General features: G+C 38.8%; 1 protein-coding gene across 2 annotated transcripts in view; it reads left to right on the top strand.

The window, feature by feature from the left end:
- Positions 1 to 18,973, top strand: part of CADPS (calcium dependent secretion activator) — a 265,905-nt gene that overhangs the window by 134,605 nt on the left and 112,327 nt on the right. For both annotated transcript variants that reach the window (XM_008069830.1, XM_021718484.1), the window contains 4 exons: positions 7,832 to 7,933; positions 9,409 to 9,472; positions 9,880 to 10,003; positions 13,297 to 13,314. In XM_008069830.1, the coding sequence (XP_008068021.1) occupies positions 7,832 to 7,933; positions 9,409 to 9,472; positions 9,880 to 10,003; positions 13,297 to 13,314 (308 nt within the window). The remainder of the gene's footprint in view (positions 1 to 7,831; positions 7,934 to 9,408; positions 9,473 to 9,879; positions 10,004 to 13,296; positions 13,315 to 18,973) is intronic.

Raw genomic sequence — 18,973 nt, 5'->3', positions numbered from 1 at the left:
CTAGATGACATTTAGATTAGCATCACTTTGGTCACTGTCCCACAGTGACAAGGCAATCAAACAGCTCTGATGATTGCAAGTTGCGTCAATGTTCCTTGGATCCCTTTATTATTGGGATTGGAAATTTTTCTCATTTACATTATTATTTAACATTTCTTGAATGCCAGTGCTGCTCTTCACATATGGCCTGCATAGAAAGTACATTGTATCAGCAATTAACAAATCCATAATGCCAACCGCCCCAATCCAAAGTAAGCCGCAAAGATTAATGAGTCTGCCAGCAGATGTAAGAGGGCAGGAATCTTAAAAATATCTGAAAATATGTCCAAAGATCTTTTTGGGAGATGTGCTTGGACCCAAGTTGCTGCCCATGTTCAGAGACCTTGTCATCCCCATAGGCTAAGGTTTGAGCAACTGAACAATTAGATAGAACTCACTTTTCTCCTCTGTTATTCTGACAGGGTCCCTAAATCAGCAAGTGGTTTTATCCACCCAGTTGTCCAAGATAGGACCCTGGGGGCCATCCTTAACTCCTTCTTTTCCCCAGAATGTCACAGCAATTCAATTACTATGCCCTAGCAATGTCCTTAAGATCTATCAAGTTCATCCATTTCTCCCTCTCTCTCATCCCACTACCATAGTTTAGGTCTTTATCTTCTCTCTTTTGGACCACAGCAATTGTCTTATTGACTGTGTCCTTGCCTCCAATGTTGGACTCTTACTGCCAATTTGTGTCACATAATGGCCCTTTTATTTCTTTTTTTGAATACCTACTTAAATGAGTAACATATATTTTTAAATTTCACTCTAATCCTCTCTCTCTTTCACACACACACACACACACACACACACACACACACAATGAATGACATTATGTCTGGTGCTTTTTAATTCTTCTTCCCCCCAAAGAGAAAATGCAAAAACTGTGCAGTTTTTACCAACCTCTGAATATTGAGCTTTATGTAGCAGGCAGGCATGGATGAGGAATAACAATGACCCCCACATTTTTGGTCTCATGTTACACACTGACACAAGACATTATTGCATTTGTGAACATGAGCATGTTGCTGATTGACCTTCCAGCTCTGAGCAGGTGCTGGCCTTGCACATGGCTGAGTCATGCTCTTTGAATTCTAAAGAACCAGCTTTACTTAATAGGAAGGACTTGGAAGAGAAAGTGGGAAAAAATTTCATACAAACTTCAAGTACAAGTAGGCATCCCAGATGTCCAAGGAGAAATTCTCTTTGGAGCTTGTCTCCTTTTAACCCACGTTCCTCTCTTCCTGAAGGAAACGTGCCCCCATAAGAACAGCAGATTTTCCAACCCAGACAGGCAATCTTGTAAAATGTGATAAATTATCCAGCCTATTGGTGCAGTCTTTCTGGACCATGACAAGCTATCTAGTACTGTGCATTTTCCTTCAAAAATTCCAATGTGTCCTCATCCTGTGGTCCTTGAATTAACCAGTACAAAAACATATTTTTAAATGTCACATCCCTTTCAGGGTGGGTGTGACACCAAAAAGCCACACATATTACTGATCTGACCACTCAGAAATTGTTATATAATATCTTCACAGTGGAAACTAAAGCTTGAAGCTTGATTATCTATTTTGTTAATAAATGAAGAAATCTAGCCTTATAATAGGGTGAATAGCACTTTCTGATATTGTTGGGTTATAATTGCATATTTAGAAAAACCATAAACAGGTCAGAAAAATACCTCACTGGTATGTTTTTGCCCCCTTGGAGCCTCTTTTTGAGATTAACTAATAACCAACCCCAAGAAGCTACAGTGCACACTTGTAATGTTTTAGAAACTGCTTGTTGTTGCTTCCCATCTTACTCTTTGTGATACAAACACGTTGATATATTTGTTTTAGCAGCGTGTCTGAGCCCCAGGGCGTCAGGGCATAATTAGAAAAGGGCATGGACTGGAAGGAAAGAGGAAGGGGTGAGGCTGGCTTTCATAATGAAGCATTGACTATGGGATGTGAGAGCCCTAATTATAATTTATAATTAACCTAGGATTATACAAACCATCCAGATGAGCAAGCAGAGATGTCTCCTTTTGAGAAGATAATGCTCTGGTGCTGTCTTGAATTTGTAGTTATTAGCCACTTGAAAGAGACAAAGGAAAATATTATATGCAAGGATTAAATTCAAAGGTATCACTCTAAAACTTATAAGGATAAAGTGAAGCTGAGAGAAGTCAATTTTTTTTAAAAAGTCAGAGGTTAATGGAGGTAGTGTTTGGTCTAAATGTCCTGTTAAGGGAACATTACAAAGAACATCTACTAAGATATTCTGTTCCACTCAGACCCTTTAAGCTCTCATGTTTCTGGGCTGGAACAATTTCGTAGCAAGTAGGATTCAGTAATCCTGCTTGTTTAAGGACATTTTCATGGATCTGTAATGCGGTCTGCAGGCATGCATCCATTTGGAGAGAGAGAATATATCATGTTTACAGTGCCTGTACCAGCATATGTGGACATTTGCATTTGGAGATGAAAGTATATTCCCTCTTCAGCTGGAGTTTTACCCCTTGTTGGTAGTGACTGGGGGTTTAAAGCTGGTTGTGTGCAGAGCGGTGTACTAGACACTTCTTGTTCTTCTGTTGAATTCATGTGTTTCTTTTTACACCTGGATTCTGCACTTAATCACCAAATAGATGCAGTATGGGGACACATCCACCATTGTAAGTTTTGAATTAATTTTGCATCCTGACATTCTTAAAAAGACATCTTACCTTTCAAAAGGTTTTGTGGCCCCATTTTCGCCATAATGTACAGAACCATACTAGCAGAATAATGAACTGCTAGGAATCTGTGCGCTCACCTGGGTGTATAGTGACAATTTAACAACCCTAAAGAAGTAAGTTCATTTCACAGAATGCATTTCAGCTTGAATTCTTTGACTACATTGCTCACACTTAATTTCAAATATCAGAATTAAGTGTTTCACATTAAAAACTCAGTACTTAATCATATTGGATTAATCCTACAATAGTCGTGAATTAATAAGTTCTAGCTCAGAAGCATTTGGAGAAAAAGGAGAACAATTTGCATAACCAGTAACTCAGAGGATGGGCAGCTGGGTTATGGTAGCTTCAATTTGACAAAATAAAAAGAAAGAAAGAAAAACGCAAGTCTAGATGTATTATTATTTGTGACATGGCTCAAGATGGGAGACTGTGAGGAGAGTGAAGATGACAGAACTGGTGCTAACCACTGTGACAAGAACTTGAAGAGCAGCCGACATGACATCTTTCCTATCATGCTGCCGAAAATGTCAACTTTGTGAAGGACAGTGAGAAAATGGTTTGCCGAAAACTTGAAAGGTGGATTCCAGAGATGCCCTCCGTGTCAGATGTGATATAGTCTGCTGTGGCTGGAGAGACCCACTTCTGGCTCCAATGATGGCCTGCAGGTGGGAGAGCTTCCAGTCTTCAGTGTGGCTCCAAAAATGACTGCACTTGACCTGCATATTGTCTCAAGTTTGCGGGATCATGATATACAAGAAGTGAATTGTTAGCCAGTGTGCAGTTAGGTGGAACCAGAGACTAGGGGCTACATTTGTGTGTGTGCCTGTGTATGTGTGTGTGTGTGTGTGTGTGTGTGTGTGTGTGTGTGTGTGTGTGTGTATTTCTAAAGCTAAGTTCAAAGGCATCTTCTACTAAAATCAGGAGCATGGGGAAGGAAGGACGTGTGCTTTGTGAACTTACATCAAGTTCAATATAAGTAACAAAGAACTCTGGATAATCTAAGCAAAGGGGATTTTATTAAGATGATGCTGGGAGCTCAGAGGAAAGGGAAAACTGGAATCAAGTAGCTACAGAAGAGTAGAAAGCAGGGCCAATGCAGTAGTTTTTAACCCTTAACTCTATGTTCAAGTATTCTGGGGAGCTTTAAAAATGCCAGCATCTAGGCTCTACTGCAGACAAATTGATTCAGAGCTTTGAATGTGGGACCTTTCATGGTTCTGAAGGGCAGTCAAAGATCAAAAACTACTGACATGTGACAATAGTCTGGTTAAGGCACAGCTGCTAGAACAAACAAACTCTGTCTGTTTCTTCTAGCTTTGCATCATTTATTCAATGTCAAGATTCCTGAAGAGAGTGTCCAGATGGCTGAGCTTAGGCCATAGTCCAGCTTAGATATAAAATGGTCATGAAAGGGAGGAGCTGGCCTCTGGGAAGCCCTTCAGCATTAATAATGCGGGAATGGGCACCTCAATTTGTCCTCAACCAAGAATGTTCACAGTGTGGCCAGGGTCATTCCTTCAAACCCAGGGTCTGTTAGAAAGTGATAATGAACAATAAGAAGCCAAACAACAAGAGAAGCAGAACATGTCCAGTTCAGCCTGGAATTTTCTAGCTTGAAGTTTAAAATCCAGCTTCATCCCTCTCCTTCTTTCATTCTTTGTGACGTGTTAAAAGTAAAAAAGATGCACAGCTAGTTTTATGACAATTATAGAAACACCTCCAAATATTTCTAGAAAGACAAAGTGAAACAAAAGCATGGCTTCTGAAAGCAACCAATACAGTTCTACTATTTATTCTGCAACCAGCATTGCTGGGAATGGCACCTTGGAAACAGTATAAATGCCACTTTTGGAAGGAATTGGTTGCTCAATAATGGACCATGTACCTCTTGGAGAAGATCTCTGGCTCCAAATTCACTCCAATATAAGGGAAATTGGGAGCTTTGAATCAAACATACCCTTTCTCTACTGGTAGAAGCACTCACCAATTTTTTTTTTTTTCCCTCTAGAAAAGTGATTCTCAGAGTGTGGTCCTGGAACCAGTAGTACTAATAGCACCAGAAAACTTGCTGGAAATGCAAGTTCTCAGGCCCTACTCCAGACCTACTGAATCGAAACTCTGGGGGTCCAGCATTCTGCGTTGTCACAAGCCCTTCAGACACTGAGGCTCACTCCAATTTAAGAACCGCTGCTCTAGAAAAAGGATTTTTATTGTTTCTGTGAAAAACACCATTCTCCAAAATATTTAGCCAGAATTTTTCAGTTAATAACTCTATAGAAATCTATCTAAACCTGTACAATTAACACTGGCAAATTATAGAGTCAACAAAACAGAAACTGATATTTGACAGAATTTTCAAAAATAATGATATGAAATCAAATTTTAAAAAGGATATTTTTGCTTTTTTAACTGACCTAGTTACAACCTGTGATCTTTGACAAATTATGCTATTTCTGTATGTCTTTTTCTCAGTTTGTAAACCAGCATCCTCTGTTACCAATACCATTTTGAAGCAATTCTGGCAATTACAAACAAATTTGCATTTGATATCAAAATCATTGTTTTTGTTGACTTAGTAAGCTTTTTATTTATTTTTAAAATGAAAGTATTCACACTGACAAAGGCAATCAAAAAGTAAATTTAAGAGACTGCAACAAAAATTTTTAGTTGTTTACTTTTCCTTGGACCAGGGAAACTGATGGTGTCCAGAAAGTAGTCCAAGAAGAGGTTATCAGGGAAGGAGACACTGCTATCTGATACCTTTAATAATCACAAATGGGAATCATCAGAACACGGAAAAAAGTAATCAAATGTTATATTTGTAATAATACCTTTTGTAGTGAGGATTAACAAAGAACGCCAGGCATACACTAAATGTTCTATTCTTATCATCTCAAACACAAAGCAAAAGATTGCCTTTGAATTGCCTAATTGCCTTAGAAGTCTTGTGGAGTAATGAATGAATAGTTTTATTCACACAGAGGTTGATCTCCTAATAATGACCACAGACGTCTCTGGGTTGTCCATGTTAAATGGTTTCATACTTTTTTGCTGTGATCTGTAAACCCCTCTCCGAACTGTAAATTATATTTAATAGCATTTTTCTCTGGGTTAATTAGCTATAATAAGAAACAAAATGCTTTGAATTCCTCCCTTTTTTCCCAATTGAGTGTACATGCACATGCCAGTCACATAAACAAACTTGTGTTCAATGCATTAGCGAGTTGAATTTTGTGTAAACAAAATTCAAAAGCCACAGCTTAAGAAAGATTATAACAGAAATATTGGAGATTACCACAAAAAGTGTTACATGTATTTTATGGGGACCAATGAATTCATCCTGAGATTTAACTGTAGATTCACGAGCATTTCATGTTTTAAAAAAAAAGTGGCCAGATGAGGTGGCTTGTATGTAGAATCTAGGAGGCTGTGATGAGAGGTTCATTGAGGTCAGGAGTTAAACACCAGCCTGGGTATCATAGCAAGACCCTGTCTCTAAATTTTTTTTAATTAGTTAAGCATGGTAGCATAAGCATATAGTCTCAGTTGCTCAGGAGGCTAAGACAGGAGGGTCATTTGATCCCAGGAGTTCGAGGATTCTGTAAACTATATTTGTGACACTGTATCCCAGTCTGGATGACAGAGTGAGACCATGTTTCTTTTAAAAATTTAAATAAATTTTGTAATTAACATTTAAGATTTTTCCCCTAAATTTTAAACAACAGCACATTTCTACATTCCATAACCTATCCGTCATTTACCATTTGCCTTCTTTCTTCCTTTAAGTTTGGAGGAGCATGAAGAAATTGACTGAACAGGATTTTGCATTTGAGAGTGTTTTATATAAAGTGGGGAGAGGAAATTTTCTCATTTTTCAAATAGGACATTTTTAATCTAAAAAGAAAGAAAGCTGACCAATTAACCCCTAACAGGAGGTACAGTGCTATGATTTGCCAAATCTTTTGTACAGTCAGACTGGTGTAGTATAAAGGATTTTCCCAACTTATGCTGGATCCTTGAGAAGGCCTATAAATAAGACCATTTGTTTGGTCTCAAGATGACTTGCATTTGCAAACTGAAGAATGTTCCAATAGAAGTTTTATGGTGACACACCAATCTGCAAACTGGCTCAGCCAGTAGTCAAAACAAGTCACTACGAGATTCAAAGCTAAAGTCTTTGAATGGGTCAGATTACCCTGCATCTAGTTTGGAACAGATCAATTTAAGCTGTAAATGTGCAGCCTTCCATTATATTTTCAACTTGAATAGTTTATAACAAATAGGGGAAATGTGTATGTACCTAAGGGTGACACAGTACCATCAGAATACTATGATCAAACTGAAATCACTCATTTATGCTAGAGTCCTTTTAGTTACAATGAGCAAGTTTGCTAAAATTAGAAAACATATGTGGTTTGTTCTTCAGTTAATACATGAGCACTTAAATTAATCTGAACATCTATAATTATAAGATGGAAATTGAGCCACTTAAGATATTTACTACTAGGAAAGACAGGCACTTGCAAGGCACCTGATTTTCATAGGAGTTTGTGTGCTTAATTCAGGGATCCCAAACCCAAGTGCCTACAAGAGAGACAAGTCATGTAAATTAGAGATGTGGACCAGGTGAGTGCCTGCCCCAGGTAAGAAACAAGCTGTTAGTCACCAATTAATAATGCCAGCTGCTCTGAATTTTCAAGAGACACCGGAAACCAGAACTGTATTCTAAAACTTTCCTAAATGTAAACATGTTGACAACTAGTTCAACTTTGTAAAGATGCCAAACAGAACAAGGCTAGGAGCTGGACTTGACCTGCAAGTCACCAGTTTGTACATTTCACCATTTCACAAGAAATGAGCTACAATTCTGCAAATGTCTCCAAAGTGATAATCTGAAAACAACCCACCCCCTTGAGAAGCTAGCCCTGAATAGCAGGGCTTCTCCTGGGGTCACAACGATCACTGGAGTTGTTTCTTCTAAAATGGACAGTTTCCTCCTGCTAGAGATTTGATTTGATGGTGTCAGCATATGAGGTTCGCGTCACTTCACGACATGTCTTCTTTCAGGCCCGATGGAATAGGAACTGTGACTGTTGAAGAAAAGGAACGCTTTGAAGAAATCAAAGAGAGACTTCGAGTTCTGTTGGAAAACCAGATTACACATTTTAGGTAAGGAACTGGGATGTAAGGACTTTAGGTGAAACTGGGGGAGGAACAAATAAAGGGCTTAATCTTCCAAAACTGTAAACCTACCAGAGATACATTTGATGTTTAGAAATAACTGAGTGGAAAAAGCAAACCAATCAGATGTGGTTCCATGATAGCCAGGAGACTTTGAATTCTGAAGATCATTTTGCTTTTGCCAAAAGAAAAAAAAAAGCCTTTATTGTGTAATTAAACCCCAGTCATCAATCTATTATAAAAAGTTGAATTTGAAACCCTTTCAAGGATCCTAAAAAAAACAGTAGAAAAAAAAAAATCCTGTGAATCAGATCATAGTGAACAGGGAAGGAGGGCAGTGGTCCTCACAGGAGAATCTTCACCCTCTCCACTACCTCAAAAACAGAATTAGCTGGCTATACCAGGAAGACAAAACTTGGGTCAGCCCTGCAGACTGAATCTGCCCTGCACGCTGGAGACAGCCAGCAGATCCTGCTCGTGAGCCAATACTACATAGCCCACTTCTCCCTTGGAGCAAATGAGGCGTTTCTAATACTGTACTGGTGGTTCTGGACAAGAGATACTGAAATGGTAGCTCAGAAATAGTAATAGCATTTATAATAGCTGCTTATGTGTTAAATACTTCCTATCTGACAGATACAGGACTGGGGGCTGGAGAAGTAGTAACTCATGTCAGAATAACTTTGTAAGGTAGTTATTATAACCTCCATTTAAACAAGGAATAAAATAAGACTGAGAGAGATTAAGGAACTTGCCCAAGACCATCCAACTGGCAAGGGAAAGAATGGATGTGCACATAGGATACTCTGAGAGTAATAAGTTCCATGTAGGTCTCTCGTCCCTTGCACAGTGTTCTGAAGGGCCGGTGACAACCTGAAACAGGAAATTGTGGTGGTACCTGACATCATTCTTTCTGTGCCATCAAAATCCCCTGGACAAATCTATATGTGAAGTGCATTCCCAATATCAAAAGGCCCATAACAATGAAAAACTACCAGCAAGGAAGGGCATTCAGCAGAATCATGAACTTGCTGTAAACACACTTCTCTATTCCATATATTAATCCTTTGGGGATTTAAGTAAGTGTATTTGAATTTCAGCCTGTTTCAATTAATAGATTTCTTAATGCTGGCCTCAATAATAATGATATATAAGGTCACATTTCAGTTAACAAATAGTTCTCCTTAACAATAGAAATCTAAACAGAGCCTATATCATCTCTCCATTTTCTTTTCTGCTGCAGACATTTGCAGAGTCCCTCTTTAGTCATTATTCACACATACACATATATACATTATATACACACATATATGGTGTGAATTTAGATTAACATAATACAACGTGACAAAATAAAAAGCATTTTCCATTCCTCAGGGAGAGTTGCTATAGGAATCAAATTGCAGCATCTTTCATGCTAAAATGTAATAATTTGGACTACCTGAATAATTTTATGTCTTTTTTAGGTATTGCTTTCCATTTGGTCGACCTGAAGGTGCTTTAAAAGCTACTCTCTCACTCTTGGAAAGGGTAAGAATGAAAGCAAAAGACAGATCACATATACAAAGGACATAAACATAATTGTAATGGAATAATGTGGTTGAATGACCTAGTTTGTAATTTTTACAGGGTGTGTTTGCCATTCATCAAATATCAGAATAAAAGTGAAGAAATGGCCAGAATTCTTGATATTTTATCTCTAAACTCCCAAATAGGATATATTGAAGATATGTTCCTAACCTTTCCCTGATTCATAGACAGCTTTGCCATCTTAACTGTGCATTGTGATTCCAGCGTTTTCTCTTTAAATATAGCTCTCAATCGGTATTAAGTCACAAGGAAACATTCACAACTAATTTTAAACTTGAACTCTTCAAGAAGTATAAATAACGCATTTGCTTGAACCTTCATAATAATCCCTTTTTTTCTGCCTAAAGGTTTTGATGAAAGATATTGTTACCCCAGTGCCACAAGAGGAGGTAAAAGCAGTCATCCGTAAATGTCTGGAGCAGGCTGCTTTAGTCAACTATTCTCGGCTCTCAGAATATGCCAAAATCGAAGGTAAGGCTCCCTTCTGCCCCCAGTTTTGAATTTAAATTTTGGTATATTTCCCTGGGGAAGTTTCTCTCTTTTCTGAAGGGCACCAGAAAACAGTGGTCTGTCTGAATATGTTAAGCCGAAACCTGAAAACACTTGCAATGTGGAAGCTTCCTTGGCTGTGGCCAAGCAAATGAACTAAAAGACAAGACAGGGGTTAAGGAAACAGCCTTTGTAGGGGAGCAATATGTAGGATGTTAGCAGATAGCTAAGGTCCTTCTGAGAGTCTGTGTTGGCCCTAAGTATCTGCTCTGTAACTGGCGTTTTCCAATGAAAGGGTTCTGTAGGATTGCTACCTTCCTTAAACAGAAGACAACGAAGCAGTTTGTTGTCCACTTCTAATAGCATTGGAAATAAAACAAGAATTGAATACAGCAACATCAAGGCTTTACCTAACTCTTTCTTGTCCCCTGAAAGTAACTTGTCTTCTGGGGAGTGATTCAAACTTGATGGCAAGTTAGTGATGAGCCATGTCTGATGGCTCTAGGTTGGCTTTAGATCTCATTCATTCTTGTTACTCCAGACCTTGGATGCTTGTTACCATGCCCTCTCAAGTTTTAGGGAAGCGGTCATTGATGACCAAGTAATCACCAAAGGCGCTTTGAGTAAACTCTACTTGAGAAGATATGGTTCTTTGGGACCTATTCATTCACAAAGGTATTAATCACTTTTCATTGTTACCCTGTTGGCTGCTATAGGGTGATTTGAAAACCACACCCAACTTGACCAGTGGTGTAAGTGTATAAATGTGGAAGTTCTGTGTGCAAAACTTGATGTGTCCGCATTCTGGATTCTGATGTTCTCTCACACATGAAACACGACATCTGACTAAAACCAGCAAATGTACATTGTCTGCCTCAGGACAACTGGGAGGGGGGAAAAACTAACCAATCACCCAGACCCTATCACTTACTCTGCCAAAGTCCTTGTTTCCCTAGAGAATTAGGTTAAGATCATGTCAAATTCACAGTGTTCTGTACATTACATGTCCTCCCACTCTCAATTTTGTCTGTCTGACAATGCAAATTGTGTACCAGTGGTAATGAATTCGTTGTTATGCATCCAGGGAAAAACACTTAAGAATTGGGCACTAAAAGGATGTTTATCAACTCTTGACTTGGTAATGAGTGACAAAAATAGAGAAATGAGAAGATTGTTAAAGGGCTATATTATTAGCAAATAATTGTTCCATGATTGACCGTCCCAGGACGTAATGATTGGTTATATTTGATAAAGTCAGCCAGGTACCTAGTAATTCAAGGCAAGACCAGAGATGGGATGGGATCAAGAAACGTTCAGTTGCCATGGCTGCTGCCTGATAGGTCTTGGTCTAGCTATTATTAGTCTTTTGGTAAGATCTGCTCTCTTCTTTCAGATAAATCTATCCCAAAACAAACTTTAAGATCTGTAAGTAAAAATGCATTCATTTCCAAAGTAGATCAACTGGTCTGTAATTTCCTTTTGTGCCTCAATTCTTCTTGGTTGTGTTAATTATCTTTTGCACTGTGACTTTTAGGTCTGGGGATTCTTTGAAGATACCAATCCTTTTTTTCCAACTCTCTTTTCAGAGAAGTACCTCATTCCACACTACCTGCTCTCTTCCGCTTCTCTCCTTCCTTGTCCGTGATTGGCTCAGCCACTTTTTGACGTGACCTCTGCAAAAGTGGCTGAGACACCAATTTCAAAGCATGCTGGGATTGTTAATTCAGACAACCCAACATCCTCTGGCTGCATGTATCAGGTTTTCTTTCATGAACATAGTCCACCATAGGCTGAGACATTGCAGCTTTAAAGATATTACTACCAGACAACTTTCTTTTACAAGGCTCTGATCTTATCCTCAGAGAAGAAATCTTTCTCATTTTTACATTTGAGCCACTCTGTGAGCACTAATAGCTTAGTTATCTGAGAAATCTGGAAAGAAGTTGTAGTAATATTGCTGGAGACTATGTTTATGAAGAAATACCTCAAGAGCCTTAGATACTAAAGTCTGAAATCCTTAGTATCTTGGAGCCTTAAATCAATGAAATTTTGTTTCCCTTTACTCATGATGTTTTTGGTCATTGTATTCTTGCAAACAACTCTAAAGAGACGTGTAAAATCATGGTCACAATCTCTCTCGTGACTCACGGCATGCTGAATGGTTAATCCAGTAGAGCTCCAATTTGAAACTCCTTTTTTTCTTTTATCCTGTGTTTATCCCAAAATACTCTGTGGCTATTTTCCCTTGAGCTAATGTAACGTTTTCCTCTAACCTATGTCCTTTAACCTCTTTACCTCTGACCTAAGCCTCTTGCATGCCCAAATCCTCTTTTATAGGGAAAAAGAGAGAAATGTATGAGCATCCTGTCTTCTGCTTGGCCTCCCAAGTGATGGATTTAACCATTCGTGAGTACCTACCACCTCCTCACCATGCTGTCTTCACTCTTTCTGTTTTCATTATTTCAAGAAAATCCAGATCCAAACCAACTCACTTTCCTTGCTTCAAGTTTTTTAGCATTGGCTTGTCTGTTGGTTCTGTCTGTGAAACCCAGTGTGAGAAGTCCAGTCACTTTTTATCAGCCTAAAACAGGTTAGACAATTAAGCCATTTGTTTGTGATAAACTCAGATTTGTCTGTAAGTTTTTCAGTTATTCTCTGTCTGTGACCTGAATGCATTTTTACTTTGCTTGTGTGTAACCCTAATTTGTAAAGTGCTTGTCACTGGTACACAATAAAAAGGTAGCAGCTAGGCTGGGGAGCAATGCGTTAGGTGTCAGATAAAGGACATTTGGGGCAAAGTCATGCCTTCTTTTCCATGTTTAAGATGTCAAACTATTATGGGTATGAGATCACACCAGGTGGTCCATTCTTTGTAAAATTAGATCTTATATGCCTCCTGTCTGTTCTCTCTCAAGCTGGGAAGCTTTTCCTTGTTCTCTCTGGAGATTTTGACTTGTCCTTGTCCTCTAAACTTTGGCTAGAACATATGACTTAATTGTCACTTGGAGAGTTCATGTATGTTTCATAGCTTGATTTCACATTAAACTTAATTTTACTAATTTTCTATTTGTGCAGCATTTTCCACCTCCGTGAAGGAGCCTTTTTTTGCTGGCCCCCACACTTCGGGGCGGTGGGAACCCAAGGGCAACCTTTTCTTTCCAATATCATGTATCACACATAAGTGGGGGGCATTTTGGTCCACTTGCTCATTAATCCTGCATATGTGTTCTTGTTTCTCTCTCTTCTCTCCTTGTTGTGCTCTCTCTTTCAAATAGAGAATCAGAAGGATGCAGGTGAACCAATTGTATATGCATTATAAATTATCAGGACTGTTGAGTTATATTCAGTTTTTGTTTTTGTTTTTGTTTTCTAATAGCTCCTTAAGGTATGTACTCCCAGAGAGCCATGTGGAGTTGCAAAAATACTTAAGGAGTTAATTTGTGCTGTCTAAATACATCTCATGCCCATCTGATGTTGACCTTTATAGAACAGAATTTCTGAAAAGGCATAAGCTTTGAAGGAACAGAATTCTGGTTTGCTGCAGAGTTTCATTTCATCTTTGGTTTTAGGATACCAGTGATTTGGCCTCATGTGCTTTTAAAAGAAAAACAGTTGCTGAATCAAATGAATTCTCCTCTTTGTTTTTCATTTGTTTTTTCTGTTTTCTGCCCTATTGAGAAGTTTGTGTTCTTCGATGAATGTTTATCAGACAAGACAGAGAGAAGTTGTGTTTATGTTGTTTTTGTATATATCATGTAATGAAGGAGGAAACAAGGACGGGATGACCAAATGGGCTGTTGCTAGTAGTTTCATGAGATGAAAGTTCTAGAAAGTTCTCTGGTTTTGGAAATGTTCTTCTTGTTTGGTCCCCAAAACTTCTGAGTCTATTTTGAAAAGGGCTCTGACTTACAACTTTAATAAATGTATAATATTCATCATTATTTGTAAAGGCCAGAAGATTCTCAAAAATAATTATCAGTTAATTAGCATCAACAGCTGAGCATATTCCAGAATAATTCAGAAAGCATTTGGGAGTATATGCCAAGTATGAGGCTTTGCATAAGTATTTGAAGACTCACAAACCTATGTTCCAGATACATGAGCATTTCTCTCCCTGAAGGAAAGGTATTTCTTTATTCAGTCATTCATTCAGTCATTCATTCACTCATTCATTCATTCGTTCATTAGACAAGTGCTTAATGGGAGCCTACCCTGATGCAGGTACAGTGTTAAAAGGCAGGGACTATGTAAACAAGAGGGAAACAGCTGTTAACCTCATAGAACATATGTGCAAATGGGTGTTATGTGTAAATCAATACACTGCAATGCCTATTGTAGATTATGTGTAAGAGGCATGGAGCATTGTCAGAAGACCATGGAAGTCTTCACAAGATGGGAAGATGAATTCATCTTGGGAGATGAATTAGAATCAAGTAAATGGAGCTAGAATTAGGAAGTGGGAAGTCATCCTTGATAGAGTAATATGTGCAAGTTCACAAAACCATTTAGCTAATAAAAATAACAAATGCTTATGTAATGCATATACTGTGCCAGGAATGATTCTAAATGCCTTAACTGCATCAATTCATTAATTCTTAAAACATAAGAGAGATACTAGCATTATTCCCATTGAGAAGACAAACAAACTGAGGTACACATAGTTTAAAACATACACTTCTGGAAGGATAAGTGGTGGAGCCAGAATGTGAGCCCAGACAGAGGCCACACTCTTAACTATTCTGTAATTAAGTCAATGTGCTGCAAAAGCAGGGTGAAATGATGGCATAATGGGTGCTGATAATTGCAAGGTAGGCAGAGACAAGATTTTAAAGGTCTTTCTGTGCCATAATAATAGAGTTTGGACTGTATCTCATCATCTAAAGGTTCTTAACCTAGAATCAATGCCAACTTTTGCATGCACATAGGTTTTTCAGAAGAAAAATTCCACAGATCTCATCTCCAAATGTGATAGAGAGCCATTGGAGGCTCTTTAAGCAAGGGGACAGCTTAGTGACTTGCACTCAAGAAAAACCACAGTAGCAACGATGGAGGGAAAGGACTAAAGAGAGAGAATAGAGTAAAACTAGATTTAAAAGTGAATATCAAAACAGAGCTGGGTTTCAGGTTTGGTAGAGTCAAGGCCTTTTCTGAGTATATCAATCTTAGTCACCATCATAATCATAATCATAGATACTTCTTTCTTGGCCTTCAAATGTTTTTTTTTCCTTACTCTCCCCCTCCCTTTTCAATATCCTTAGAGGAAATAGAGCACAAATACATGGATGAGACTGAACAACCAACTGTATGGAGATAGCAGGGCACCACCAGAGTTCCATGTATACACTGCAGTGAGGTAGAATACCAGGGAATGGAATATGGACACCTACTGGTGCCCGTCATCAGGTTGCTTTAAGAGTCTACAGGACTCTGCAGATGGCATTTTGGTGGACTTATGGTTTCTGTCTGGTAGCATTATTAGAAATTAAATGTTCAGTTTAATTACAGTATCTCAAAAAAAGATGTAAAAGGCTGCTAGTCTATGAAAGAAAAGCTGTGACTCCTGCAAATGAATTCTATTATTTTAAATACATTTCCATTTAAACCATCACACATTCTGAACCCAGCAAGCTCTGAGAAAGTCTACACTACTATTGCTGTTTTGCCTCAGTTCTTGGCTAAATACTTGCATAATTTTCTGAGCATCATAACGATTCCAGTGGAATTTGAAATAAAACAATTTTTTCCTTCAAATATGCCAAGGATTTGCAAATCAGACAGATGATGATTTATAGATAGACAACAGATATAGATAGAAATAGATTAGATAGATAGATAGATAGATAAAGTAGGAGAGGGAAGGAGAGAAGAGGGAAGGGGTGGGGAGAGGGAAGGGAATGGAAGAAGAGAGAAGGAGGGAGGAGGGAAGGAAGGAAGGAAGGAAGGAAGGAAGGAAGGAAGGAAGGAAGGAAGGAAGGAAGGAAGGAAGGAAGGAAGGAAGGAAGGAAGATGGATGGGTGAATGGATGGGTAGTCAGATAAAGGATGTGGGCCTAAGCATAATGCTTAAGACTTTACATGCAGGATCTGACGACTTTATTTTCAATAAACTTGAAGGCTTTAGTTTTGTCCCTTTTACAAATGAAAGAGCTGAAATTCAGTGAGGATAAATGACTTTCCCCAGCAGGATTTTAACTTGGGTCTATCAAAATTCAAGCACTGTGGTTTGTTGTTGTTGTTGTTGTTGTTGTTTTTTAATGTTTTCTTTTGTTTTGTTTTTAAGACAGGGTCTTGCTATGTTGCCTAGACTGGTGTCGAACTCCTGGCCTCAAGCAATCCTCCTGCCTCGTCCTCCCAAATTGCTGGGATTACAGGCATGAGCCACTGCACCCTGCCAGCACCATGCTTTTTTGTCTCTTTCTACCATACAGCCTTTTCAGCTGATGTGGTTAGCACTTAAACAATATGTATTCATTCAGTGGAAAAGGTCAAAAATACCTACAACTTTTATCATAGGAAGACTATCAACTAACAGAGCAGTCCTTTCTGGGACCAGATCATTGCCAAAATCTACATCATAAAGCTTTCAGAGGGCAGTTGAGATTCCCTAAGATTGCCAAAGAACTGAGGACTTTTTTTTCTTCCCATTTGACTGAAGCCTTCTAGAGTAGGTCACATCTACCCAAAGAACTCCAAGCAGATTCTGTGATGAAAAGCCTCTATATCTTTCACTATCTCCAGGCAAATTTCCTGTAGGTCTAAGGCTTGTTGAAAGAGAGAAAGAGACAGCCAAGCTGGCAATAACCCTCAACACACAGTGCAAAGCCACTAACTTGCTGTCTGCCCCAAGGAACCAGTGAGGGTGCATCTCACCCCCACAAGATCCAGGCCATTCTGAGATGAGGACCATCTCATGCTTCATGTCTTATACATGAGGGAATAAATGTTTCTCTTTTCATTCTCTTTGTTTCAGTGATCCATAAGTCAGAGTTTCCAAGACCAAATTACTCTTTGGACTGCATTTCATCCATACTTCACAAAAAATGACGGGACATTTCAAACACTATCACCAAGAAGGAATTCAGAGGAAAAGAGAATATGCCATGAGCCAATAAATATGAAACCATTCTCTCTCCTCCCAGAGAAAACAATATGATGCTATAGGTGATGATAACAAACCTGTCATTTACTGAAAATTTAGTACATTCTAAGTAGTTATATGCACATCTCACTTAATTCTCACAAAAACCCTATAAGTATGTTCCTACCATATTTCATTGAATGCAAAAGGCTGTCAATTAGAAGATGCACCATTCATAAACTCCTAAGAATGAGATAACGTTACCATCAACTGTTAGATGCATCCAGATTTCAGAAATGTTAAAATGTGCCTCTGAAACCCAATGAAATAAGAAATGATGCTTTTGTGCATGGATATCCTGAAACAGAAGTTGTTAACTAACTTGCCCAAGGTTAAACAGCTGGTTAGTTACAGAGTTAGAATTTGAACATGAGACTGATTCCAATACCCATACTTTCATCATCGACAGTATGAAACACTTGTGGTTTATTAGCAATAAAGTTGCAAGACCAAGAGGGGCTTCTTAGTCACTTAATCTCAAATCTTCATTTGACAGATGGGAAAACTGAGGTCTGCAGTAAAGAACCCAGTGTCAAAATAAAATGAGTAGTGACTCTCAAGTTTGTTCTGTGCTATTTCAGAGCCATTGCTACCTGCCAGGTGCCTTACCTTTCGGTCAAGGTATGATGGCTCCATCCATAATCCCTTAGCCGACCTGAGCATCCAATATGACAGCTGATGACATCCAGTATCCACATATCAAAATTATATATGTACAACTCCAAAAACATTCTTCCTCAGAACCAACCTGAGTACTCAGGGATTTGTCATACCCTGAATTCAAACCCTTGTCTTGACTCTACCAGGTTTTCTAACCTCTGTAACCTCACTTTTACTTTCTGCAAAAGATGCTTATAATGATTCTTCCCCCACAAGGTTGCTGCAAAGATTAAAATACATATTTTAATATTTTTTGTAGGAGGAGTATTTATTTCTATTAATAGAAATTGTATAAGGTTTTGAGAATTAGGTGGAATCTGGTGGCCTCTAAGCTGTATTTTAATATTTCATACAATATTTGAAGAAAATAAAGCCACTATTAGTCAAGTAAAGTACATATTTTAAATAAAGCTGTTATCACAGTGGTACATAGTAAGCACTTATCACATATGTAAACTGTTATTATTTAAAAGGACATTCTTCCAAATTCAAATGTGTAGTGTAGACATATCATTTGATCACAAAAGTGGAACATAAAACAGTGCTTCTCAACCTTTTTTTTTTTTGAATTGGAGTCTCACTCCGTCACCCAGGCTGGAGTGCAGTGGCACGCTCCTGGCCACTGCAGCCTCGACCTGCTGGGTTCCAGCAATCCATCCTTCTGCCTCAGCCTTCCAAGTAGGCAGAGCTACAGGCACACACTGACACACCTGGCTAGTTTTTTATTTATTGTAGAGACGAGGTCTCACCAAGTTGCCTAGGTGGGTCTTAAACCCGCGGGCTCAGGCAATTCGCTTGCCTCGGCCTCCCAAAGTGCTGGGATTACAGGCTGAGCCACCGAGCCCAGCCGCTTCTCAAACTTTGATGTCCATGTAAGTCCCTGAGGGTCTTGCTGAAATGTAGCTTCTGATTTAGTAGGTCAAGGTGGAGCCTGGGAATCTGTGTTTCCCACAAGCCTACCCTCTCCTCCCACCCCCGAGTGTTGCCACAGCTGCTGATCCAGGGATTGCACTTTGGGTGTCAAGAGAATATACAAGTCAGTCAAACTGTCTTTGTAGTATATATTTCAGATAAAACATTGCAATCTAATTCCACATATGTTTGTTAAATACCCACTAAGTTCCAGTAGCTGTGTGAGGCACCAGGGGAGTATGC

The sequence above is a fragment of the Carlito syrichta genome, unplaced genomic scaffold (genome assembly GCF_000164805.1).
Source record: "Carlito syrichta isolate Samal-C Ts95f unplaced genomic scaffold, Tarsius_syrichta-2.0.1 Scaffold312220, whole genome shotgun sequence".
NCBI lineage: Eukaryota > Metazoa > Chordata > Mammalia > Primates > Tarsiidae > Carlito > Carlito syrichta.
The sequence above is the reverse complement of the archived record's forward strand: the minus strand, read 5'-3'. Positions and strand labels throughout refer to the sequence as shown.